The following is a 26949-nucleotide window of genomic DNA, read 5'->3' as shown; positions in this document are numbered from 1 at the left end:
ATATCTACTTACCATGGCCTTACTTCACTGGCTACTACTTATTCATGCCTCCTAACTGTCCCCATTACAGTGGTGCAGTCCCAATCTGTGCACCTCAAAATGAGTCTGATTTATAGACTACAGTATTTGGCTCAAGGTAAAGAAGGCATGATGAGCTAGGAAGTTTTTTTTGGTTGGATTAAGTTTAGTTCAATAGGGCATGGTTAGCTCAGATCAGGGGCTGGGCCCATTGTGCTTAGATTCTGTCTGGGTATCTGTTGGGTGGCGTGTTTAACTTAATGAATAATGAATTTACTGATAAGGGTGAAACAATGCAGGGGATTTACCATTTGCACTCCTCCTTGTAAAGGAACACAATTACACAATTCGCTCTGCTGAATGTCTACTGTTGTAATTCTACAGATTACGTCAACTCTGCAATGTGCAACAGAAGTCAATAAAATCTGTCATATAGAAACTTCCGGTAGTACAATTTTGGGGATTCGCCCAGAGGAGAAAAGGAGACTAACTCTACTGTAAAGAAGTTCCATCTGAAAGACAAGGCATTGTTCTTCAGAGTAAAAAAAAAAAAGCAGAGTTACACACTAACTTAGGAGACAATAAAGCACAGAAATTGTTAATGCTTTGTCACAGTATTATAAGCTTACAATACTTTGGAAACCCACCAATAAAGTCTTCATGCCTTCAAGCAATACAAGTATAACACCTGCAACATTTGGCCGTTTGCCTTGCGCATAATGACAAATTTGTACACAATAAAGACAATAAATATGAAACTTCCTTTTTAAACATAAGATGCCAATTTTTTGTGAAAGCTCTCTTGTTGGGAAGATCTAATAGGCTTCCAGTGTTTGTAATGATGGGAACCAATATTTATAGCTTTAATACTAGGACATTTTACATTTGACAAACAATAAGATCACTAGCAAATGAAACCTATTTGAAAATAAGTTATCCTGGTTTTAGAAACTAATACTTGGTAAATGTTTATCTTGTATACTTGCAGATGGTCATGAGAGTCACTTGTAGCCATCCATTTATTAACCATGAAAATGTTTATTTTAAATTATTATTTTTTATTTATTTTTGGAAATATAAATGTAATTTGTATTCTCCATTAATTGTTTTAAACACATCACTGTTTCCAGGGGTGGTCACTTGACCTCTTGCATACATTACAGTGAACATGAGTAAATGGAGGATAGTTGTGTCTAAAGGTCACTCTGCTAACACTCCAACGTCAGACAGAATATGGGGATTATTGGAATCATTAGGTTCCAATGCTTGTAAAATCATGTTTTTTATTGCCAGCTGGTAACCTGCCTTATAATGTGCTGTATATCAATATGTGTCACTGAAAGGACCAGAAGAAATTAGATGAGCCTTCACTAACTAGCAAATATGTTGAAAGTCACTCTGAGGGAGCACTTGCTATTACTACATAAGATTAATGCATATTCAGTAGTTATAACATAAAAATACAGTATATTACAGTTTGGAAAAATATTTGAAAGAGGCTTCAAACGGCATCAGCAGAACTTAATGATTTAACAGCTGTAGCCTGATGTTACGTATTTTTACTGTCAATATAATATCTTAATATAATATATATTATAGATAACATAATAGGGTATGTGGTTAGCATACCGATCGCCAAGATTCCGGCGGTAACAATACAGATGCCGGGATCCTGATGGGGGCACCTTAAAGCCGCCGTTATACCGGTGAGGTAGGTGATTCCCCCTCTATGGGTGTCCACGACACCCATAGAGGGAGAATAGAACACGTGGCAAGCAAAGCTCGTCACTGAGCCTGCACTGTGGGGAGCGCATCAAGCCCGCAAGGGGCTTAGTTGCGGTCAACCCCATTCCGGCATTCCACTGCTCGGGATGCCGATGTCGGTATATTGACAATTGGCATCACATTCGGCAGGATATCATACCAAACCCCATAATAGATTATAGATAACTTTACACTCTCTGATCAGCTGCCATCTAACAAGGGAAATGGTCTAAAAAAGAAAGGGGTGTGGTCAAACAATAGTAATAATGCCCACAGTAGTAGCACCCCTAATACATAATGCCGACAGTAGAAGCACCCAGGGCCGGACTGGGACTAAAAATAGGCCCTGGCATTTTTGAAGCACACAGGCCCACCTCCGTGACTCCTCCCCTTACTATTCCTGACTCCTCCCACTTATTAGTCTATGCTCTTACAAATATAATTAATATTCTAACAACATACAAGTGTACATCATTCTCTATTAAAATACACACAACCAGTGGTTGAAGTGGAAATTTTTTATGTGGGGGTATGGAAATGTGAAGTTTGTAATTAAGCGCGCGCCGGAAAAGCGGGTGTGGCCACTCAAAAGGGGGCGTGGCCTTCAGTGTAGTTTACCACACCATACACCCCTTATACGCATTATGCACCACAATAGTAGGACCCCTTATACTATCTAGTACTGGTGCCTCTTTCACATTATACCACACAGTATGAGCCAAAATTCACATTATAGCACCCGGTATGAGCCGAAATTTACATTATAGCACCCGGTATGAGCTGAAATTTACATTATATGCCCCCAATAGCGCAGTGCAAGATCCACAATTGCCCCCACAGTGCCAGGTATACAAATGCCCCCCACAGTGCCAGGTATACAAATGCCCCCACAGTGCCAGGTATACAAATGCCCCCACAGTGCCAGGTATACAAATGCCCCACAGTGCCAGGTATACAAATGCCCCCACAGTGCCAGGTATACAAATGCCCCTACAGTGCCAGATCCACAAATGCCCCCACAGTGCCAGATCCACAAATGCCCCCACAGTGCCAGATCCACAAATGCCCCCACAGTGCCAGATCCACAAATGCCCCCACAGTGCCAGGTATACAAATGCCCCCACAGTGCCAGATCCACAATTGCCCCCACAGTGCCAGGTATACAAATGCCCCCACAGTGCCAGGTATACAAATGCCACATAGTGCCAGATCCACAAATGCCCCACAGTGCCAGGTATATAAATGCCCCCACAGTGCCAGATCCACAATTGCCCCCACAGTGTCAGATCCACAATTGCCCCCACAGTGTCAGGTAATACCTGACACTGTGGGGGCAATTGTGGATCTGACACTGTGGGGGCAATTGTATACCTGACAGGTATACAAATGCCCCCACAGTGCAAGGTAAACAATTGCCCCCACAGTGCCAAGTATACAAATGCCCCACAGTGCCAGCCAATTGCCCCCACAGTGCCAGGTATATAATTGCCCCCACAGCAGCCAGTGCTGCAGCTGCTTACCGCTGCTGAACTGCTGCTGCTGCTGCTGCTCCTCCTCCGGGCTCCGGCTGTGAGGGACGGGTGAGTCAGGAGAGGAGAGCGCCCGCCAGCGCGGCTGTGTCTGGCGCGGCGGCGTATAGCAGACTTCGTTCAAACCAGCCGCCGGTTCGTGAGCCAATCAGAGCTCGTGGACCGGCGGCTTCTGATTGACTCCCGGTCCGCGAGCTCTGATTGGCTCACGAACTGGCAGCTGGTTTGAAGTCCGCTATACGCCACCGCGCCAGACACAGCCGCGCTGGCGGGCGCTCTCCTTTCTTGACAGCTGAGACACGCTGCCGCCGGACTGAGTGGCAGCGTGTATCAGTGAGCGCTGGACCGGCCCACGTGGCCATCGGCCCTTCTGGCATTTGCCAGAAGTGCCAGATGGCCAGTCTGGCCCTGGTAGCACCCCGTAATACACAATGCCTACAGCAGTAGCGTCCCTTTTATAATGCACACAGTAGTAGTGCTCCTTATGCAATGTCCACTGTACTGGTAGTGCCCACAAGGGTAGTGCCCCTTATATAGAACCCATAGTAGTGGTGCCCATTATGCAATGCCCCCAGTAGTAGTGCCCCTTATGTCCCCAGGAGTGATGCCCCTTATGAAGTGCCCCCTTTACAATGCTCTCATTAGTAGTGCCCCATTAGTAATGCCCCTAATGCTAATGTCCCTGTGTAGTATTGCCCCCAGTAGTAATGTCGCCTGTAGTAATGCCCCCAGTCGTTTAGCCCATGTAGTTTAGCCCCATGTAGTTTGCCCCAAGTAGTAATGCCCCAGTAGTAATGCCCCCTGTAGTTATGCCTTCAGTAGTAATGCGCCCCTGTAGTTTAGCCCCATGTAGTTTGCCCCCAGTAGTTTTCCCCTAGTAATGCCCCTGTAGTTTTGCCCCCTGTAGTAATGTGCCCTGTAGTTTAGCCCCATGTAGTTTGCCCCCAGTAATTTGCACCAAGTAGTAATGCCCCCAGTGGTTTAGGCACTGTAGTTATGCCCCCAGTAGTAATGCCCCTGTAGTTATACCCCCAGTAGTAATGCGCCCCAGTAGTTATGCCCCCAGTAGTTATGCCCCCAGTAGTAATGTGCCCCTGTAGTTATGCCTTCAGTAGTAATGCGCCCCTGTAGGTTTTCCCCAGGTAGTTTGCCTTAAGTAGTAATGCCCCCAGTAGCTTGCCCCAGTAGTAATGCTCCCAGTAGTTATGCCCCCAGTAGTAATGCTCCTGTAGTTATACCCCCAGTAGTAATGTGCCCCTGTAGTTATGCCCTCAGTAGTAATGCGCCCCTGTAGGTTTGCCACATGTAGTTTGCCCCCAGTAGTTTGCCCCAAGTAGTAATGCCCCAGTAGCTTGCCCCAAGTAGTTATACCCCCAGTAATTTAGCCCCTGTAGTTATGCCCCAGTAGTAATTCCCCTGTAGTTATACCCCCAGTAGTAATGCGCAACTGTAGTTATGCCCCCAGTAGTAATGCACCCCTGTAGTTTAGCCATGTAGTTTTGCCCCCTGTAGTAATGTGCCCCTGTAGTTTAGCCCCATGTAGTTTGCCCCCAGTAGTTTGCCCCAAATAGTAATGCCCCCAGTAGTTTAGGCACTGTAGTTATGCCCCCAGTAGTAATGCCCCTGTAGTTATACCCCCAGTAGTAATGCGCCCCAGTAGTTATGCCCCCAGTAGTTATGCCCCCAGTAGTAATGTGCCCCTGTAGGTTTGCCTCAGGTAGTTTTCCCCAAGTAGTAATGCCCCCAGTAGTTATGCTCCTAGTAGTAATTCACTCAGTAGTAATGCTCCTGTAGTTATGCCCCTAGTAGTAATGCCCCCAGTAGTAATGCGCATGTAGTTTTCCCCCCAGTAGTAATGCGCCCCTGTAGTTATGCCCCCGGTAGTAATGTGCCCCTGTAGTTATGCCCTCAGTAGTAATGCGCCCCTGTAGGTTTGCCCCATATAGTTTGCCCCAAGTAGTAATGCCCTCAGTAGCTTGCCCCAAGTAGTAATACCCCCAGTAGTTTAGCCCCTGAAGTTATGCCCCCAGTAGTAATGCCCCTGTAGTTCTACCCCCAGTAGTAATGCGCCCCTGTAGTTATGCCCCCAGTAGTAATGTGCCCCTGTAGTTATGCCCTTAGAAGTAATGCGCCCCTGTAGGGTTTCCCCATGTAGTTTGCCCCAAGTAGTAATGCCCCCAGTAGCTTGCCCCTTGTAGTTAGCCCCTGTAGTTTAGCCCCCCTGTAGTTATGCCCCCAGTAGTAGTCACACATCTTTTAAAACAAAATATACTTACCAATCCCTGCTCCTGCTGTGATCCTCCTGGCGTCCGCTTCACTCTGCTCCCCAGCACTATGAGCAAGACGTCATGACGTTTCTCTTATAGCGCGCACTGACGGAGCCGGGGGCTGGAAGCAGGAGCTAAGTAGTGAGCTCCTGCCGCCGGCCTCCGCTGTTCAGGGAGAGCCGGGCGCCGCTGATAACACAATCTCAGCGGGTACCCGGGCATCTCCCAGCGGCGCCAGCACACGTCGGGTTAGGTGAGCCGGAGGAGGCGGAACTGCGTTCTGTCACCAAGTGGAACTGACAGAACGCAGTTCTGCCCCGTTCCAGCTCACTTTAACCCCTGGCTACCATGGGCACAGAGCTGAGAAGGTCCCACTTTCCCTGTCAGAGTTGCATGTGTTATATACAAAAGCTAGCTACCATAGGTGCAGGTGGTGCAGCTGCTATGGGGCTCAGAGCTGGGAAGTGTCACCTTCCCTGTCACAGTTACATGTGTTATATACATTTTTCGGGTGGTCTTTAGTTTGCCGGCTGTCAGGATCCCTGCGCACAGTATACCGACGCCGGAATCACGACACCCGGCATACAAACACCTTTTCTCCCTCTTGGGGGTCCAAAACCCCCCTGGAGGGAGAATAGACAGCGTGGCATGCGCAGCTAGCCCGCAAGGGGCTCATTTGTGCTCATCCAGCTGTCGGTATGCCGGCAGTCGGGATTCCGAAGCCGGTATGCTGGTCACAGGGAGCCCGGACGCTGGCATACCATACTACACCCACATTTTTCAGCATTGGTAGATACATAGGAGCCCTTACAAGCTTTTGTCTTGGGGACTACGATATATCTTGTTATGTCACTGGACCTGCTCATTGTATTGAGGTATAAAATGTACTGGAGGACATTATAATGTTACATAATTTGAACTGGGGCACTGTAATGTGACACAATATAAAGTGTAGGCACTACAGTGGGGCATAATATGAACATGGAGCACTGTAATGTGGCATAATATGAACTGGTGACACTCTATGTCATAATGTGAATTGGGGGTACTGTCTGGCATAATGTGCACTGGCAGTCCTACAATGTGACATAACGTGAACTAGGGTACTACTATTAAATATACAATAAACTAAGGCACTACTATGGCTCAGACAATGAACTAGGGCACTGTAAAAGGACATAGCATCCACCAAAATTCCGACATCCAGTTTTTCATACCGAAGCCAACCTTAACCAGTCTTCCTGTAAGCTGACTTGAGGCAGCAGTATGGGACTGTCTGGAGAACCTGCCATAAAATGCTAATCTGTTGAGATAAGATATACATTTGGGCTATTTTTCTAGAGGAAAAATTGCTTGTGCTTTATTATGAGTATAGCATCCTGGTTTCAGTGCACTTTACATCTTTATCTCCCAGTTTGAGGACTATTTATTAGAGATGTGCGGCTGGCACTTTTCGTGTTTTGTGTTTTGGTTCTAATTCCACTTTCTTGTTTTGGTTTTGGCTTGGTTTTGCCAAAACCACCCTTCGGGTTTTGGTTTTGGTTTTGGATCTGGGCGATTTTTGAAAAAAAACATAAAAACAGCTAAAATCACAGAATGTAGGGTAATTTTGCTCCTACGGTATTATTAACCTCAATAACAATCATTTCCGTTAATTTCCAGTCTGTCCTGAACACCTCACACCTCACAATAGTGTTTTTAGGCCAAAGGTTGCACCGAGGTTGCTGGATGACAAAGCTAAGCGACACAAGTAGACAACACAAACACCTGGCCCATCTAGGAGTGGCACTGCAGTATCAGACAGGAGGGCAGATTTAAAAAAATAGGCCCCAAACAGCACATGATGCAAAGAAGAAAAATAGGTGCAATGAGGTAGCTGGATGACTAAGCTAATCGACCCAAGTGTGCGGCACAAACACCTGGCCCATCTAGGAGTGGCACTGCAGTGGCAGACAGGATGGCAGATTTTTTAAAAAAAGGCCCCAAACAGCACATCATGCAAAGAAGAAAAAGAATTGCAATGAGGTAGTTGTATGACTAAGTCAAGCAACACAAACAATTGGCCCATATAGGAGTGGCACTTGCAGTGGAAGACAGGAGGGCAGATATTAAAAAAAAGGCCCCAAACAGCACATCATACAAAGAAGAAAAAGAATTGCAATGAGGTAGTTGTATGACTAAGCCAAGCGACACAAACAATTGGCCCATCTAGGCGTGGCAGGGCAGTGGCAGACAGGAGGGCAGATATGAAAAAAAAGGCCCCAAACAGCACATCATGCAAAGAATAAAAAAAGGTGCCCCAAGGTTGCTGTATGACTAAGCTAAGCGACACAACCACCTGGCCCATCTAGTAGTGTCACGCAGTGGCTGAATGTCGAGAGTGGGCCGTAATTGTTCGGTCCACTGACAGCATCTACAGCACACTCCAGTCACTTTGAAAAAAAATTGCAATTGGTGGACTTATACGGCAGTACCCCAGGACTAATACAGCAGTACCCCTGGACTCATACGGCAGTGTCACACAGGATGGCACTTTTCAAAAACTAGGCCCCAAACAGCACCTCATGCAAAGATGTCGAAGAGGTGCAATGAGGTAGCTGTATGACTAAGCCAAGTGACACAATCAATTCCAACTGGAATTATACGCACAAATCACTGGAATTATACGTCCAGATCACTGGAATTAATTGGCAAGATCACTGTAATTATACGTCCAAATTACTGGAATTAATTGGCAAGATCACTGTAATTAATAATTATACGTCCAAATCACTGGAATTATACGTCCAAATCACTGGAATTAATTGGCAAGATCACTGTAATTAATAATTATACGTCCAAATCACTGGAATTATACGTCCAAATCACTGGAATTAATTGGCAACAGGGGCGGATTGGGAACAAAAAGCAGCCCTGGAAAAATTTGTACTAGTGGCCCCACTTGGGCAGCACCAGAGGTGTAAGGTCTAGCCATGGGCCATGGCAGCAGCACCCTCCCCCCAAGACTTTTCAGATAGTGGGCATGTCCAGCATCAAGGGGGAAGTTAAAAAGATATAAAATTAAATATTATGAGCACATTATATGATACACCTTCAGAATTTAGGAAACTATATTATTCCTTAGAAAGATATATTTTCTTGCTTATTACACCAACTGTATCCCAATCACTATTCATTCAATCTTATATGTCCGCCAAGCAGGCAGACAGAGCATACACTAGATCATCTGCAATCACAGGCTAAGTGGCAAAGTCATTTCATATATGCAAATTGTTTGGCATCTTATTCATTATGTCTATAAATAGGACCACATGTCCTCAAACAAAACAGGCCCCACTGGTGCATCGGCCCACCGGGAATCTTCCCTGTGAACCCTATGGCCAATCCGCCTCTGATTGGCAAGAACACTGTAATTAATAATTATACGTCCAAATCACTGGAATTAAATGGCAAAATTTCGCTATCGCCTGCCTAGTGAAGTGGAATCTAGATGGGATTTGGTACCGGGGACACAATGCCTCCATCAATTGTCTAAATCCCACTGCACTAATGGCGGATACCGGACGCACGTCTAACACCAACATAAGTGTCAAGGCCTCAGTTATGAGGGCTTTCATCGTCATGTGAAGCTGAACCACTAGTCATGATAGGCCAGGGCCTCAGCCGTTACTTGCCCCTCCGTGTCGTAGATGGCATATTGGCAAGTTTGCGTTTCTCCTCAGACCATTTAAATTTATTTTTTGGGGTCTTTTTACTGAACTTTGGCTTTTTGGATTTACATGCCCTCTACTATCACAATGGGCATCGGCCTTGGCAGATAACATTGATGGCATTTCATCGTCTATGTCATGGCTAGTGGCAGCAGCTTCAGCACTAGGAGGAAGTGGTTCTTGATCTTTCCCTATTTTATCCTCCAAATGTTTGTTCTCTATTATTTTTCTGGAGTTATATAACACAATATGCGGCACAGGAATGACTGATGGCCAGGACACTACCACTGGTCTGATGCAGCACAACACAGCAACACTGTGAGGGACTTGTTGTTATTATTATTATACATCAGCAGTGGACATATAGCAGCAGCGTATACCACTGTGACTGCCTGGTCACTGGACTGACTGATGGCCAGGACACTACCACTGTTCTGATGCAGCACAACACAGCAACACTGTAAGGGACTTATTATACATCAGCAGTGGACATATAGCAGCAGCGTATACCACTGTGACTGCCTGGTCACTGGAATGACTGATGGCCAGGACACTACCCCTGGTCTGATGCAGCACAACACAACAACACTGTAAGGGACTTGTTGTTATTGTTATTATACGGCAGTAGTGGACATATAGCAGCAGCGTATACCACTGTGACTGCCTCGTCACTGGAATGACTGATGGCCAGGACACTACCCCTGGTCTGATGCAGCACAACACAACAACACTGTAAGGGACTTGTTGTTATTGTTATTATTATACGGCAGTAGTGGACATATAGCAGCAGCGTATACCACTGTGACTGCCTCGTCACTGGAATGACTGATGGCCAGGACACTACCACTGGTCTGATGCAGCACAACACAGCACCACTAATGAACTTGTTGTTGTTATTATTATTATTATTATTATTATTATTATTATATGGCAGCAGTGGACATATAGCAGCTGCGTATACCACTGTGACTGCCTTGTCACTGGAATGACTGATGGCCAGGACACTACAATTGGACTGATGCAGCACAACACAGCAACACTGTAAGGGACTTATACAGCTACACTGGATATATGGCAGCAGAGGACACCACCACTGTGACTGGTCACTGGACTGATGCTGCACAAGACACTACCCCTGGTCTGATGCAAGACAACACAGCAAAAATGCAAGGGACTTATACAGCAGCCAGCAGCACTGGGGACATATAGCAGCAGAGGACACCAACACTGTGACTGGCTGGATTGATGCAGCACAATACACTGACTACACTGGACTGGACTGAGCAGCACAACACAGCACAAGACTCGCCACCCCACTTTCCCGCCCACACAGACACTGAGGACACGTCCTCTCAATACACTCTCCGAGACTGGAGTGAAAATGGCCGCGACGCGCGGCTCCTTATATGGAATCCAACTCCTGTGAGAATCCGTCAGCAGGATGATGACGTTTTGCCTCGTTCTGGTTTCCGAATCATGCAGGAAAACCCGAGCCTGACTCGGATCCAGACTCGAATGGTGAAGTCCGGTAGGGTTCGGTTCTCTGAGAACCGAACCCGCTCATCTCTACTATTTATTTACTTCCATACTACATGCCTCCCTTCTTCTGCTTTTCATGCACATAGTATGATATAAATATTAAGCTGCATACCACAGTGCAGCATGACTGCATAGACGTTAAAATATTGTAGCGCAATACTCACTTTCTCATATGTTGAGTGTCAGACTAACTATAATACTCAGATCAGCTTTCATGTTTGATGTTACAGTAGATGGTACTCAAAATGAACAATTTCTTATGAATCCCTCCGAGGATCAAATACAACCCATAAAGCATCTGGCCAACATATGCCGTTTTTATTGTATATCATCAGCACCATTTATTTATGAGGCACCACAAATGCAGCAGCACTCTATAGTCACCAATGCACATAACAGAACAAACTACTGTAGCATGGAAATGTACCAGCTACTGTACATCATACAAATACATAGAGGAGCAAGAGAGCAAACATTGCACCAATCAAAACACAATGCAATATGAGATATGAGAAAATAGCAATTACATTAGAAGATACAAAGGTGGACTTAGAAAATCCTTTCCATAATTACAAGGAGGTGAGGACATGAGGCAGGGGGGAAGATAAGGCCCCGATCTACAATGCTAGTGGGGCATATCATTAGCTCATATTTGTGGCTGCATGTCCAGAATCTGCATTGTTTTTGCACATTGGTAAAATATTAGCACATTTTGAGTCCATTGAAATGCAGATCATGGGGATAATTCCAAGTTGATCGCAGCAGGAATTCTGTTAGCAATTGGGCAAAACCATGTGCACTGCAGGGAAGGCAGATATAACATGTGCAGAGAGAGTTAGATTTGGGTGTGGTGTGTTCAATCTGCAATCTAATTTGCAGTGTAAAAATAAAGCAGCCAGTATTTACCCTGCACAGAAATAAAATAACCCACCCAAATCTAATTCTCTCTGCAAATGTTATATCTGCCTCCCCTGCAGTGCACATGGTTTTGCCCAACTGCTAAAAAATTTCCTGCTGCGATCAACTTGGAATTACCCCCATAGTCAAGAGAATTTCCAGTCAACATGTTGAAATTTTTAGAATGTCTACAGATAACATGTCATTATCCATGTCGATGTCGACATGTTCAAAATGTCAACATTGTGAATGTTGCATTAATAATGTTGACACATGCAAATAGGGTTAGGCTGCAGTTAGGCTATGGTTAGGCTGCAATTAGGGTTAGGCTGTAGTTAGTGTCAGGCTGCAATTAGGGTTAGGCTATAGTTAGTGTCAGGCTGCAATTAGGATTAGGCTGCAGTTATTGTTATGGTTAGGCTGCAAATAGGGTTAGGCAGCAGTTAGGGTTACGGTTATGCTGCAATTAGGGTTGGGCTGTAGTCAGGGTTATGGTTATGCTGCAGTTAGGGTTATGGTTATGCTGCAATTAGGGTTATGTAGCAGTTAGGGTTACAGTTTTGCTGCAATTAGGGTTGGGCTGCAGTTAGGGTTATGGTTAGGCTGCAGTTAGGGTTAGGCAGAAGTTAGGGTTATGGTTATGCTGCAGTTAGGGATAGGCTGCAGTTAGGGTTATGGTTATGCTGCAATTAGGGTTGGGCTGTAGTTAGGGTAATGGTTATGCTGCAGTTAGGGTTATTTTTAGGATGCAATTAGGGCTGGGCTGCAGTTAGGGTTATGGTTATGCTGCAATTAGGGTTAGGCTGTAGTTAGGGTAATGGTTATGCTGCAGTTAGGGTTAGACTGCAGTTAGGGTTATTTTTAGGCTGCAATTAGGGCTGGGCTGCAGCTAGGGATATGGTTAGGCTGCAATTAGGGTTAGGCAGAAGTTAGGGTTATGGTTATGCTGCAGTTAGGGCAGGGCTGTAGTTATGGATGCAATTAGGGTTGGGCTGCAGTTATGGTTAGGCTGCAATTAGGGTTAGACAGCAGTTAGGGTTACAGTTATGCTGCAATTAGGGTTGGGCTGTAGTCAGGGTTATGGTTATGCTGCAGTTAGGGTTATGGTTATGCTGCAATTAGGGTTGGGCTGTAGTTAGTGTTATGGTTAGGCTGCAATTAGGGTTAGGCAGAATTTAGGGTTACGGTTATGCTGCAATTAGGGTTAGGCAGAATTTAGGGTTACGGTTATGCTGCAATTAGGGTTAGGCAGCAGCTAGGGTTAGTTATGGTTATGCTACTATTAGGGTTAGGCTGTAGTTAGGGTTATGGTCATGCTGCAGTTAGGATTACATACCTCCCAACTGTCCCGATTTTCGCGGGACAGTCCCGTTTTTTGGGGACTGTCCCGCTGTCCCACCCACGGGCTGCAGTGTCCCACGGTGGGGGGGTGCAGTTGGGAGGCTCGGTCTCTCGCTGCCCTGCTTAGCATCTATTCACTGGAGTCAGAGGGAGAGGGGGCATGCCAGCGGCTCACAGTGCACTGGGCATGCCCCCTCAGTGACTAAAATGGGGCGTGGTTCGCAATTGCGGGTCCTCCTGTGAAGCCACGCCCCCTTTTCATAGGCCACACCCCTTTTCAGGAGCACAAAGTTGGGAGGTATGGGATTAGACTGCAGTTAGGGTTATGGTTAGGCTGAAATTAGGGTTAGGCAGAAGTTAGGGTTATAGTTAGGCAACAATTAGGGTGGGGCTGCAGTTAGGGTTATGGTTATGCTGCAGTTAGGGTTAGGCTGCAGTTAGGGTTATTTTTAGGCTGCAATTAGGGCTTGGCTGCAGTTAAGGTTATGGTTATGCTGCAATTAGGGTTGGGCTGTAGATAGGGTTATGGTTATGCTGCAATTAGGGTTGGGCTGTAGATAGGGTTTATGGTTATGCTGCAGTTAAGGTTAGGCTGCAGTTAGGGTTATTGTTAGGCTGCAATTAGGGTTGGGATGAAGTTAGGGGTATGGTTAGGTTGCAATTAGGGTTTGGCAGCAGTTAAGGTTAAGCGCCTTGAGTCCTATTGGAGAAAGAGCGCTATATAAATAAAATTATTATTATTATTATTATTATTATTATTATTATGGTTAGGCCTCAGTTAGGGATAGGGTTATGGTTAGGCTGCAATTAGGGTTTGGCAGCAGTTAGGGTTATGGTTAGGCTGCAGTTAGGGTTAGGTTTATGGTTAGGCTGCAATTAGGGTTTGGCAGCAGTTAGGGTTATGGTTAGGCTGCAGTTAGGGTTATGGTTAGGCTGCAGTTAGGGTTAGGTTTATGGTTAGGCTGCAATTAGGGTTTGGCAGCAGTTAGGGTTATGGTTAGGCTGCAGTTAGGGTTATGGTTAGGCGGCAGTTAGGGTTAGCTTTTACACAAAATAGTACTGTTGACATTCTAAGAATATCATCTGTGTCAGTGTCAAAGTTGTGGATGTCAACATTTCATCTGTCCACATTTTGAACAAGCTATATGTCGACACTCCGTCTGCTTCAGATGAAATGATAAAAATACACTGCATACAATGCATGAAGACTGTACATGTATTTATTACATGAAATAAAATTAATAGCTATTTTATATAAAGAAATCTTATATTTCAGGCAAATTGTCCTTTCATAAAGTTGATATTTGCACGAGTCTGCTGCAGTGGAGGTGACTTAGCAATGGTGGCTGTTCATAATCACCTTTCTAGATCAGCTACAGTATAAGTTACCTGTATCACTGCACTGACTGAGGACAGGGTACTCTCTTACAAGGTTTTCCTAGGAAATATACAGTATTGTTTGATTGCATACTTGACGCAACCAGATGACATCAAGATTTTTTATACAAATAATGAAATGACATGGAAGGATATAACTGCAATATGGCAATATACTGTGAAAAAAAAACTGTGATGCAATTTATCAAACTTGAGCAATATCATGAAAGAGGTGTGTTCTTAGTACAGAGGCTACATAAGCCGTATTGTGAATAGATGACTAAACCAGTCCATGCCTGAATATAACAGTTATAGAACAGTTACCTGGTGTCATTTTATAAAGCTTAATATTGGCCAAATACAGTATACTCTAAACAGAACGGTGTTGATGGAGAGAAATATTGATAGAAAGCATCATGCCTTACTTAATCAAGGAGAAGAAAATGAGATGGTGAGACAATTCTTTATGATCTGTTTATGAAAGTGGCAATGTAAAATGCAGAACTTTTGGAATATCATTGTACATGTTGAGAATATATGATGAATTTTTAATTTGACATATTCTTGGGGAAATACTACTGATTTATATTATTGTAAAATGTGCGTTTAAATTACTAATGTTTAATTTTTATAACTCACAGTTTCTATATTACATAATGGTAGGGTCGACAGATACAGTAACCCATTGTGTAACTTAGCAGTCGGATCTATTCTTTGTAAACTCACAAGATATCCCTTACTACTTGCAGTGCTATAGTTGCACACACTACTTACTTTTTATTTAGCAGGTATTTACTGTCTATGATACAAATACCAGTAACTGAAACTATAAACAATTTTTTGGTATCACACAATTTATTAATTGGCGAAATTGAAGTATGGGCTGTTTATTCATTATCTATACTAATGTGTAATCTTTCAGATATTTGCATTTATTGTATATGTATTCATATATATATATATATATATATTTATCAGATATACACTATATGTATATATATATATATATGTTTATCAGATACACATTATATATGTGTATATATATATCAGATATACATTTTATATATATATATAAAAAACCCCAAGGTGTGGCGCTCAAGGCATACACCTGGACCCCCAAATATGGAGAATTTACACCTTATTTAGTATCATTTGCAAGTACAGGCCTGGCAGTACGATCACATTGCATTGATGCGAACACTTCTGCATCCGCGGGGTGGTCGGGGACATCAACTGGGGATTGGGGGGCAGGTTCGCCCCGAAATGGGGCGGGTTTGGGGTAGCCACATCATGTCAGAGGTGGCTGCTACAATGGTGAAAATGTTGGTGGCCCAACTGACTTCGCAGCCAAGCTGCGCAGACATGGGACTTCCCTTATTTAGCGATGTGATCGCAATTGAATTGCGATCACATTGCTGGCCACCATTAGCATGCTGGGCAGGCCCCAGCATGTGATCGCATGCAGTTGCAGTTTGCTAATTTAGCAAAACTGCAACTGATGCTGAATGAGGGCCTCAGGGCCTAATTCAGACCTGATTGCTAGGCAGCGATTTTTGCACTACTGCGATCAGATAGTCACCACCTACAGGGGGAGTGTATTTTAGCTGTGCAAGTGTGCGAACGCATGTGTAGCAGAGCTGCACAAACAGATTTTTTGCAATCTCTGCGCAGCCCAGGACTTACTCAGCCACTGCGATTTACATCAGCTTGTTCGGGACCAGAACTGACGTCAGACACCCGCCCTACAAACGCATGGACATGTCTGAGTTTTTCCAGACACTCCCAGAAAACGGTCAGTTGACAAACACAAATGCCTTCTTTCTGTCAATCTCCTCGCGAACGCCCGTGCGAACGGATCCATCACACAAACCCATCGCTGAGGGTGATCCGCTTTGTACCCGTGCGACGCGCCTACGCATTGCGGTGCATACGCAAGAGCACTGTGGACCTGATCGCCTGCTGTGCGAAAATGCACAGCAGCGATCAGGTCTGAATTACCCCCTCAGATCCTAAGATGGTTTATATGCACTTTAATAACAAGAATAGATAAACAATGAAGAGGATAGGGGCTATATTGCCAAATTAGATCAATAAGTCTAATATGTATGTGTTGCTTGATATGTTGATAGGTTGGATACAAGAGGCTCTGATTTCTGATTTTATATAGAGTAATGTAATAATATAGACTCAACTATTTAGTCGGATGCTTATCTGAGTTTGATTGGGCAGACAGACCATTTGTGCTATTGTAGTTTGTAGGCCACAACTGTGGATTAACAAATTTGGCCAATCACATTATAGTAATGTATATGTGGCAAAAATATCAGAAAAATAAATTGGTTGTATTTGATTCATTAACCACAAGTGTATGTTCTTCTAACAAACTTATCAGCAGCAACACTCATGTCACACTGTAAAAAAATAATGTGCTTTGCATTCCTTCAGGAAACATTTGGCTATAAGGCACAATTCTACAAAAAAGCAGCCTGTCTCATAGGATATGTGTTTTCCTGTGGCTTCCTTTGGCTGCTCTTCTACTGGAAGCCTGAATGGCATGTATGGGCACATTGCATTCCATGCAGCTTGCAAGAAGCTGACACTATATTGCTGAAAACCACCGTAAGCATTACTTTCATTAACTATAACAGTGAGCTGTAAGTAAAGTATCATAAAACCTGCTATTTATGAGATTAATTATAAAATGAGTTTGCAAAAACAAGAAATTAATTGCAATTAGCACATTGTGAAATATTTTCTGAACAAAAGACATATTTCACAATGCTGAAAAGCTGCACAAAAGTAATAGGCCCTACACACTGGGCGATATTACAGAAAGATATGAACCGTTCATATCTTTCAGTGTGGAGGCAGCAACGATGAACGATGCGCGGCTCCCGTGCTCGTTCATCATTGGTGCCCCGTCGCTTGTGCATGCAGGCCAATATGGACGATCTTGTCCATATTTGCATGCACTGCTATGGAGCCGGGTAACGGGGGGAGTGAAGAAACTTCACTCCCCCATCACTGCCCCCTCACCGCCAGGTCGCCCGTCGGCCGTATCCACCATCGGGCAGCTTGGCGGCGGATTGCATAGTGTGTAGGGCCCTTAAGTCAGTATATTATATTCTGGTTGTCAAATAATAAGTAACCAATTCCATTTTTTTAATGTGCAGGATGAATTTGAACAATATTTTAGGAAAAATGTGATATGGATTCAATTGCAAGGTTTGAATATATCAATGAAAACGACATCTGCACAGCCTGTGATTGCTGATGGCAAATCTATCATTAGCAAAGCCATCCAAAAGACTGATCTAAAGGTAATATATAGCATGTTTGCTGATGTTTGTTCATTTATGGTATGTTGATTTCCTCCTTGGCAGAGGATATTATTAATAATAATAATAATAATAATAAAAATAAGAAGAAGAAGAAGAAGAAGAAGAAGAAGAATAACAACAATAATAATATGATTTTATTTATATATATATATATATATATCAGCGGTGTAAGTATGCAGGTACGCTCGGGTATGGAGTACCCTTAAAAATTTGGCAGCGGGTACGCAGTACCACCTGCCACACACTTTGCCATTACCACAATTATAATGTACCACAAAGCAACAAGACCATGGTGCTTGGCAGCATGATGGCTCCTCCCACTTTGTCAGAGTTACTGGGAGTGCAACAGTGGCTGTATTTTCCTGTTATAATGGAGGCATTACTATATATTGTTATTAAATTGGGGGCATTACTATATATTTCTTTTATAATGGAGGTATCACTATATATTTCTATTATACTGGAGGCATTACTATATATTTTTAGCCTTGCCTCCAGATTCCCCCCCCCCAAAAAAAAGGGGCTGTGTCATGTGGCCACGCCGCTAGTGTCATGTAGCCACTCCCACTAGCAGCATGTGGCCACGCCCCCTCGCAACACGTGACCATGCCCATTTTTTGGCACTTAGTACCACTAAGAAAATATTTCTACTTGCGCCACTCATATATATTATAGTGGTCAGTCCGGCACTCTGCTTACATAAGCAGTAGCTGCCCCGGTGCCTTCAGTATACGTGCAATACAGGTAGAAATAATGCTGCAGCACTCAGGGTCTTAGATGAAAAAGATGTGTATTACACACAAGGAGTTGTCTCCTAAGAGACTTCATCAGGGGCATATGTCTTAGTGAACCCTATACGGGTATATGGTAGGTGTAGGTAAAATCTCAATAGAGATAATAGGTCACACAACTTCGTTCATCACCTCCTCACTGTTGCTCACATTGGTGTCAGACTGAAACTCCAGTCCCTGATGAAGTCTCTTAGGAGACAAAATGCGTCAGGTTTTTGTCTGTGATGTCCACGGTGACCCCAAAAGGAAAGAACAATCATTGTATCTTCGAAATTTTAAGAACAACATTTTAATAAATTATGTTGGACTTTTAATTGTCTGTTTGTATTATCATACAAAGACCAAGGAGAGGGCTACTGATATTGTGACCCTGATTGAAGCGCCCTACCACTACTGTTTTCAGATTTCACTTTATGATTCCAACCAACAAGGAGTCTAAGTGGTATTAGGCTTCCTATTACTATTTCTTATAATTAGCCCGGAAAGGGGTATTGTAGTAGTGATATATATATATATATATATATATATACTTGCCCCGTTGCCCTCCATTTTACAAACACACGTAGGTGTTTGTAAATATACATACAACATCCACAGCGGCGGCACTCAGGGAAAAAAAACATCAGGACACTGTTTTCTTTTGCTTTCCTGTTACTTCTATAAAAGGAAACAGTGTTCTGACGTTTTTTTCCCTGAGCCCTGCCAGAGTGGAAGATGTATGTATATATATATATATATATATATATATATATATATATCGCAAATTCCACCAGGTGGAGGGTGCACTCTCGCTTTAAACACCTTCACTTCAAGAGCTCAGTCAATTGTTTATTGTAGTCATAGATAGCCCTATAGTCAACGTTTCGGTTCGTTGACAAATCTTTTTCAAGACAGGCAGTACATCAAATTAAATAGACACAACTGTTACTCGGGTATGTAATACATCTTTTAAAACAGAATATACAATCATGACTACTACCTTCCAGGCCCCAAAGCGAAACACAAACATAATAGTAAAAAAGAACCATCAGCCAAGTCTACTAACAGTGTGTATTGATATTAGAACACATACACCATGTAGGTAAAACTTCAAAGACATTATACTCTCAAAACTCACTTGGCAGCCGTCATTAATAACCACATCATCCTTGGATGGAGGAGAATAAGGTGAATTTAAAAATGAATGGCACTACAGGGAACCAAAGTGTGATGAGGTAAGTATCAATACAGACAATCCATTCAATTCAACAGTATAAACTATATGGTGTTAACAATACCATATTGGCACCAAAATAAACTACATGGTCATCTTAGTGCTTAGGGCCTGATGTTGTAACCAGTACTTCCATAGCATAACAGTGTGCTCTAAAACTAATACACATACATGCTTTAAGCCATCATTATTTTGACCACTTCCCCATGCTTGGAACGCACATGCGGTCACTTCCGTTCCTGGTGGAACGCATGGACTTCTGGTCCGGTTGCAAAGGAAGCGGACAGCAGCGCTTACTGCCGCTGATTGAGTGCACTATAGTATCCAGTTGCTGTGTGAATGGCGCTGACATGATGATCATGTGGGTTTCTGTGGTAGATTGGATTCCTTGATATATTTCAATAGTATAAGGCACGGTACGGGTACTTTTCCGGTCTCAGAGGGCACTTCCAGTCAGGGAGCTTTAAGTAGCTGGGAGGTGTGCTGGTTCCACATGCAACCCAGTTTTGACTGAATCCTGCTGGAACATGTAAGTGTATTTAGACACATTCTAACTTTATTTTTGTATACAGATGTTGTTCTGAATTACCTTGGTGATTGATAAATAATGATGACTAAAAGCATGTATGTGTATTGGTTTTAGAGCCATGTGTTATACTATGGCAGAACTGGTTGCTGCATCAGGCCTTAAGCACTAAGATGACCATGTACAGTATTTTATGTTGGTGCCAATATGGTATTGTTAACACCATATAGTTTTATACTGCTGAATTTAGTGGATTGTCTGTATTGATACTTACCTCATCAGGCTTTGGTTCCCTGTAGTGCCATTCATTTTTGAATTTCCCGTTATTCTCCTCCATTCAAGGATGATGTGGGTACTAATGATGGCTGCCAAGTGAGTTTTGACTGAACTCTTGAAGTGAAGTTATTTAAAGCGAGAGTGCACCCTCCACCTGGTGGAATTTACGATATACAAGTGGACCGGACAACGGCCTATTGGGAGCACCTGCCAAGCTGACTAAATATGAGATGAATGTGCAGGATACTTTTGTATATATATATGTGTATATATATATATATATATATATATATATATATACACTGCTCAAAAAAATAAAGGGAACACTAAAATAACACATCCTAGATCTGAATGAATGAAATATTCTTATTAAATACTTTGTTCTTTACATAGTTGAATGTGCTGAAAACAAAATCACACAAAAATTATCAATGGAAATCAAATGTATTAACCCATGGAGGTCTGGATTTGGAGTCACCCTCAAAATTAAAGTGGAAAAACACACTACAGGCTGATCCAACTTTGATGTAATGTCCTTAAAACAAGTCAAAATGAGGCTCAGTAGTGTGTGTGGCCTCCACGTGCCTGTATGACCTCCCTACAACCCACACAAGTGGCTCAAGTAGTGCAGCTCATCCAGGATGGCACATCAATGCGAGCTGTGGCAAGAAGGTTTGCTGTGTCTGTCAGCGTAGTGTCCAGAGCATGGAGGCGCTACCAGGAGACAGGCCAGTACATCAGGAGACGTGGAGGAGGCCGTAGGAGGGCAACAACCCAGCAGCAGGACCGCTACCTCCGCCTTTGTGCAAGGAGGAACAGGAGGAGCACTGCCAGAGCCCTGCAAAATTACCTCCAGCAAGCCACAAATGTGCATGTGTCTACTCAAACGATCAGAAACAGAGTCCATAAGGGTGGTATGAGGGCCCGACGTCCACAGGTGGGGGTTGTGCTTACAGCCCAACACCGTGCAGGACATTTGGCATTTGCCAGAGAACACCAAGATTGGCAAATTCGCCACTGGCGCCCTGTGCTCTTCACAGATGAAAGCAGGTTCTCACTGAGCACATGTGACAGACGTGACAGAGTCTCGCGACGCCAAGGAGAACGTTCTGCTGCCTGCAACATCCTCCAGCATGACCAGTTTGGCAGTGGGTCGGTAATGGTGTGGGGTGGCATTTCTTTGGGGGGCCGCACAGCCCTCCATGTGCTCGCCAGAGGTAGCCTGACTGCCATTAGGTACTGAGATGAGATCCTCAGACCCCTTGTGAGACCATATGCTGGTGCGGTTGGCCCTGGGTTCCTCCTAATGCAAGACAATGCTAGACCTCATGTGGCTGGAGTGTGTCAGCAGTTCCTGCAAGACTAAGGCATTGATGCTATGGACTGGCCCGCCCGTTCCCCAGACCTGAATCCAATTGAGCACATCTGGGACATCGGGTGGTCTTCAGTATGCCGAATGTCGGGATCCCGGCGCACAGTATACCGGCGCCGGGATCCCGACACCCGGCATACCGACAGCTATTCTCCCTCTTGGGGGTCCACGACCCCCCTGGAGGGAGAATAAATAGCATGGCGCGAGCAGCGCGCCACTGTGCCCGCAGCGTGGAGAGCATAGCGAGCCCGCAAGGGGCTCCTTTGCGTTCGCCACACTGTCGGTATGCCGGCGGTCGGGCTCCCGGCGCCGGTATGCTGGTCACCGGGAGCCCGGCCGCTGGCATACCATACTACACCCAGGACATCATGTCTCGCTCCATCCACCAATGCCACGTTGCACCACAGACTGTCCAGGAGTTGGCGGATGCTTTACTCCAGGTCTGGGAGGAGATCCCTCAGGAGACCATCCGCCACCTCATCAGGAGCATGCCCAGGCATTGTAGGGAGGTCATACAGGCACGAGGAGGCCACAGACACTACTGAGCCTCCTTTTGACTTGTTTTAAGGACATTACATCAAAGTTGGATCAGCCTGTAGTGTGTTTTTCCACTTTAATTTTGAGGGTGACTCCAAATCCAGACCTCCATGGGTTAATAAATTTGATTTCCATTGTTAATTTTTGTGTGATTTTGTTGTCAGCACATTCAACTATGTAAAGAACAAAGTATTTAATAAGAATATTTCATTCATTCAGATCTAGGATGTGTTATTTTAGTGTTCCCTTTATTTTTTTGAGCAGTGTATATAGATAGATGGATAGATAGATAGATAGATAGATAGATAGATAGATAGATAGATAGATAGATAGATAGATAGATAGATAGATAGAATAGATAGATATATGCGTAGCAAAGGTGCGGCACTCGAGCTATATAAATGTAATAATTCGTCACGTAGTCAGTATTTGATCAACTATATAGGAATACTATCTGCGCAAGCCCCTTTTACTTAAAAAGGAAAAATAGAGAAAAAAGAAGAAACATAAACAGAAAAAGAAATAAAGTTGGAGTCTAGGTGGTGCAGCCGATAGATAAGCTAATACCATTATTAGCAAAATTCAACAATAAACATATGTAATCTTGGCGCACCAATATATAGAGTTAGAAGAAATGTAGAAAAATTGTAGGAAAATATAGAAAAATGCAGACAAATAGTCAAACTGATTATATCTAAAGAAATTTATTCCAATGAAAGATTTATATTGTTAAAAACTATAAAAAAACACACCGGCTTATCACAAATTCATCAATGATTAAGACAACATATAATGAATATAAAATTCAACGCACTGTCAGTCTTCACATAACATAAAGAAATGATATATATTTGTATTTGTTATTTAGTGTCTCTTGCAGACATCAATGGATATTAGATGACAGCCTAAACGGCAGATTTTATCCCGGGACCTATTTGTCCCACGCCAGTCAATCTTTTTATCACCTTTAAATTATCTGAAAAAAGTTACTGTTGATGTGAGCCTTAACAGCCGTGCAATGTCCCGAGATCTGTTAATCCCACGCTGATTCATTTTGCATAATAAATTTACGGTAATTCCCAACTGATGTTCAATAACCTCTGTTTAAGAGGTAATGCATGCGTGTCGTCTGGCCCACGCGCTTGGAATGCAGGGATCCCTGACGAAGCCCTTTAAGGGGGAAACGCGTTGGATTACTGCATACCAAATCCAGAGTTTATGCTAAACCCCACTCGCTGATTGCACTCCCCCCCCCAGAAGTCGCGAAATCAGAAGCTGCTGGCCTGCGGGATGAGGACCTGATAAGGGGAGGACGGAGGATGTAAAGGCACTTACCCCCGGGTACCTTTGATTTCTAAGCGCTAGTCCACAGTGTGCACAGTGGGCAGCGTAAAAGGTACAAGGAACCATCTGCTGATTTAAAGTAGGTGTGAAAGAGCGTGCATTACCTCTTAAACAGAGGTTATTGAACATCAGTTGGGAATTACCGTAAAATTATTATGCAAAATTAATCAGCGTGGGATTAACAGATCTCGGGACATAGCACGGCTGTTAAGGCTCACATCAACAGTAACTTTTTTCAGATAATTTAAAGGTGATAAAAAGCTTGACTGGCGTGGGACAAATAGGTCCCGGGATAAAATCTGCCGTTTAGGCTGTCATCTAATATCCATTGATGTCTGCAAGAGACACTAAATAACAAATACAAATATATACCATTTCTTTATGTTATGTGAAGACTGACAGTGCGTTGAATTTTATATTCATTATATGTTGTCTTAATCATTGATGAATTTGTGATAAGCCGGTGTGTTTTTTATAGTTTTTAACAATATAAATCTTTCATTGGAATAAATTTCTTTAGATATAATCAGTCTGACTATTTGTCTGCATTTTTCTATATTTTCCTACAATTTTTCTACATTTCTTCTAACTCTATATATTGGTGCGCCAAGATTACATATGTTTATAGTATTTGATCAACGTTTCAATATCTTATTCATATTGTCGTCAGGATAAGAATAATGAAATACTCACAACTCTTTATACATGTTCATACCCCACGTGAAAACACCGGCTGCTAGGACGGGACCACACCACCGCCCTGCTTCCGGGTAATTAGCTGATGTCATCATTACTAGACCCAACAACTGGTGAAATAAACAACCACCAAAAAATGTTAAAAACCCGGAACAGTAATGTATATTCACTGTGCAGTACTAATACAAGCATATACTGACATTGCAACAATGTTGCTAAACTGCAACACACAATTTTCACATTGCAGGTCTTCTAAACACATCAGCACAAAAAACGGCATATAGGTAGCAGCATCATCTAAAATTAGCATACATTATATTGTCATTTAATACATTAGGGTGTAAAGCGTTCAAGCGAATGATCCACTGTGCTTCACATTTTAATAATCGGTTTGCACGATTACCACCTCTTACAGACTGGGGTACTGTGTCTATCACCCTGTATTTCAAACTGGTTAGTGAGTGTCGATGCTCCAGAAAATGCTACCGGCTGGTCACTGGCGCCTGAGGCAATAGCTGCTCGAATAGCTGCCCTATGGTTACCCATACATTCTTTAAATTTTGTTTCTGTTTTCTCTATGTAAATTTTACTACAAGGGCATATTAACTGGTACACCACAAAACTGGAATTACATGTAAAGTAGTGCTTCATTTTGAAAGGTTTGCCTGTGGATGGATGATAGAAAGTATCACCTGTCAGCAAAAACTGACAGGTGGCGCAAGTGGCTCTCGGGAAATCCCCCTCAAAATTCTAAACGTCCTTTTTTAGATGGGACACTCGACGCAATTGGCACCCTGCCTCACATTTTAACACTGACACCTCACAGGATATTACAAGCTCAAACAGTGAAGGTTAGAGATTGGATAAACCTGTGGGCCCTTTATGAACAACTTGGGGCCCCAAAAAGGGTTTGGCAGAAAACACAGACGAAAATATACGAGGAGAGGCCAGCAATACAAGATGCAGACGACGTGCAGGAAGACCACCATTATCAAGAAAGACTTAATATTTAATTTGTCCAATCATGAATTATCGGAAGAGGAACACAGCTTTGCTTCAAAGGGTCTTTTCTTTGTTACCACAAATTATTTTGATACATTTTCGTGGGGGGTGGGAAAAAATGAGTTAGTGAGAAGTTTAAGATTAATGGAATTTTTCATCACTAGTAGTAATATAAAGGAAGACATACTGTACCTGCTCAACTTAAAAAGTTTAATCCTTGCTCTAAGTTTGATCCTGGTTCAAACAACTCAAGTACCAAAATGTTTATGAGGATTTTGGATGACACGGTACACTCCTCTATACAAGAAAGCAGACCTGTGCACCCTAATTTGATGCCTATAGAGCGTGCAGCTTTAAAATTATTGTCACAGAACAAAAATCTCATAATTCGCCCCGCAGATAAGGGTAGGGCGATCGTATTACAGGATTTACAAGATTACCATAAGGAAGCATTTCGACAACTTTTGGATCCAAAGGTTTATCGTAAGTTGCCTGCAAATCCAATGGCGACATGCAGGAAACAGTTGGCGGACATTCTGTGTTTAGCCTTTGATATTGGTTTAATTTCTGAAGAAATTAAATCTATTCTAATACAGTCTTTCCCTTTAATTCCTTTGTTTTACACTATCCCTAAAGTACACAAGGGGTTAAATCCCCCACCTGGACGCCCGATAGTGTCGGCACGGGGGTTCTTACTTCAACCTCTAGCTACATTTGTGGACAAGATTCTACAACCATTGATACAAAAGGAGGACACACTATTACTTGATACTACTGCATTTTTTAATAGGTTACGTACTATCTCACAGGTGCCTGACAGCAGCTGGTTGGTTGGTATAGATGTTATTAATTTGTATACATCCATCCTACATGAGTTGGGTCTCCAAGCAGTTAAGCGATTTTTTATGAGTAAAAGTGAGTTTGCAACTGATAAGATTGATGTTATTTTATACATGTCGGAACTTTTTGCGTAACAATTTTTTCATGTATAATAAATCATTTTTTCTGCAGGAAAAGGGTTGTTCCATGGGCAGTTCCATGACCCCTGCCTATGCAAATATAGTAATGTTTATGATAGAACAACTGGTTTTATTTTCTGATTCTCATTTTTCATCCCACATTTATTTATTTAACCGCTTCATCGATGACCTATTTGTTATTTGGCATGGTGACATTGAAATCTTGACTAATTCATTGGAATTACACAATGCTACTGATTGTCCAATTAAATTCACATTTCAATTCAGTCAAACTGCTATGAATTTCTTGGATGTGAATGTGACCATCAAGAATTATCGGTTATGTACAAGTATATATACTAAAATGGATGTGAATGTGACCATCAAGAATTATCGGTTATGTACAAGTATATACACTAAAATGGATGTGAATGTGACCATCAAGAATTA

At 43.1% G+C, this 26949-nt stretch overlaps 1 protein-coding gene across 1 annotated transcript in view; it reads left to right on the top strand.

Moving 5' to 3' along the window:
* The first annotated feature begins 14830 nt into the window (after positions 1 to 14830).
* Positions 14831 to 26949, top strand: part of LOC134911389 (probable cation-transporting ATPase 13A4) — a 137240-nt gene continuing 125121 nt past the window's right edge. The window contains exons 1-3 of the mRNA XM_063919622.1: positions 14831 to 14893; positions 16888 to 17061; positions 17616 to 17762. Of these exons, the coding sequence (XP_063775692.1) occupies positions 14831 to 14893; positions 16888 to 17061; positions 17616 to 17762 (384 nt within the window). The remainder of the gene's footprint in view (positions 14894 to 16887; positions 17062 to 17615; positions 17763 to 26949) is intronic.

The sequence above is a fragment of the Pseudophryne corroboree genome, chromosome 4 (genome assembly GCF_028390025.1).
Source record: "Pseudophryne corroboree isolate aPseCor3 chromosome 4, aPseCor3.hap2, whole genome shotgun sequence".
NCBI classification, from domain to species: domain Eukaryota; kingdom Metazoa; phylum Chordata; class Amphibia; order Anura; family Myobatrachidae; genus Pseudophryne; species Pseudophryne corroboree.
The sequence above is the reverse complement of the archived record's forward strand: the minus strand, read 5'-3'. Positions and strand labels throughout refer to the sequence as shown.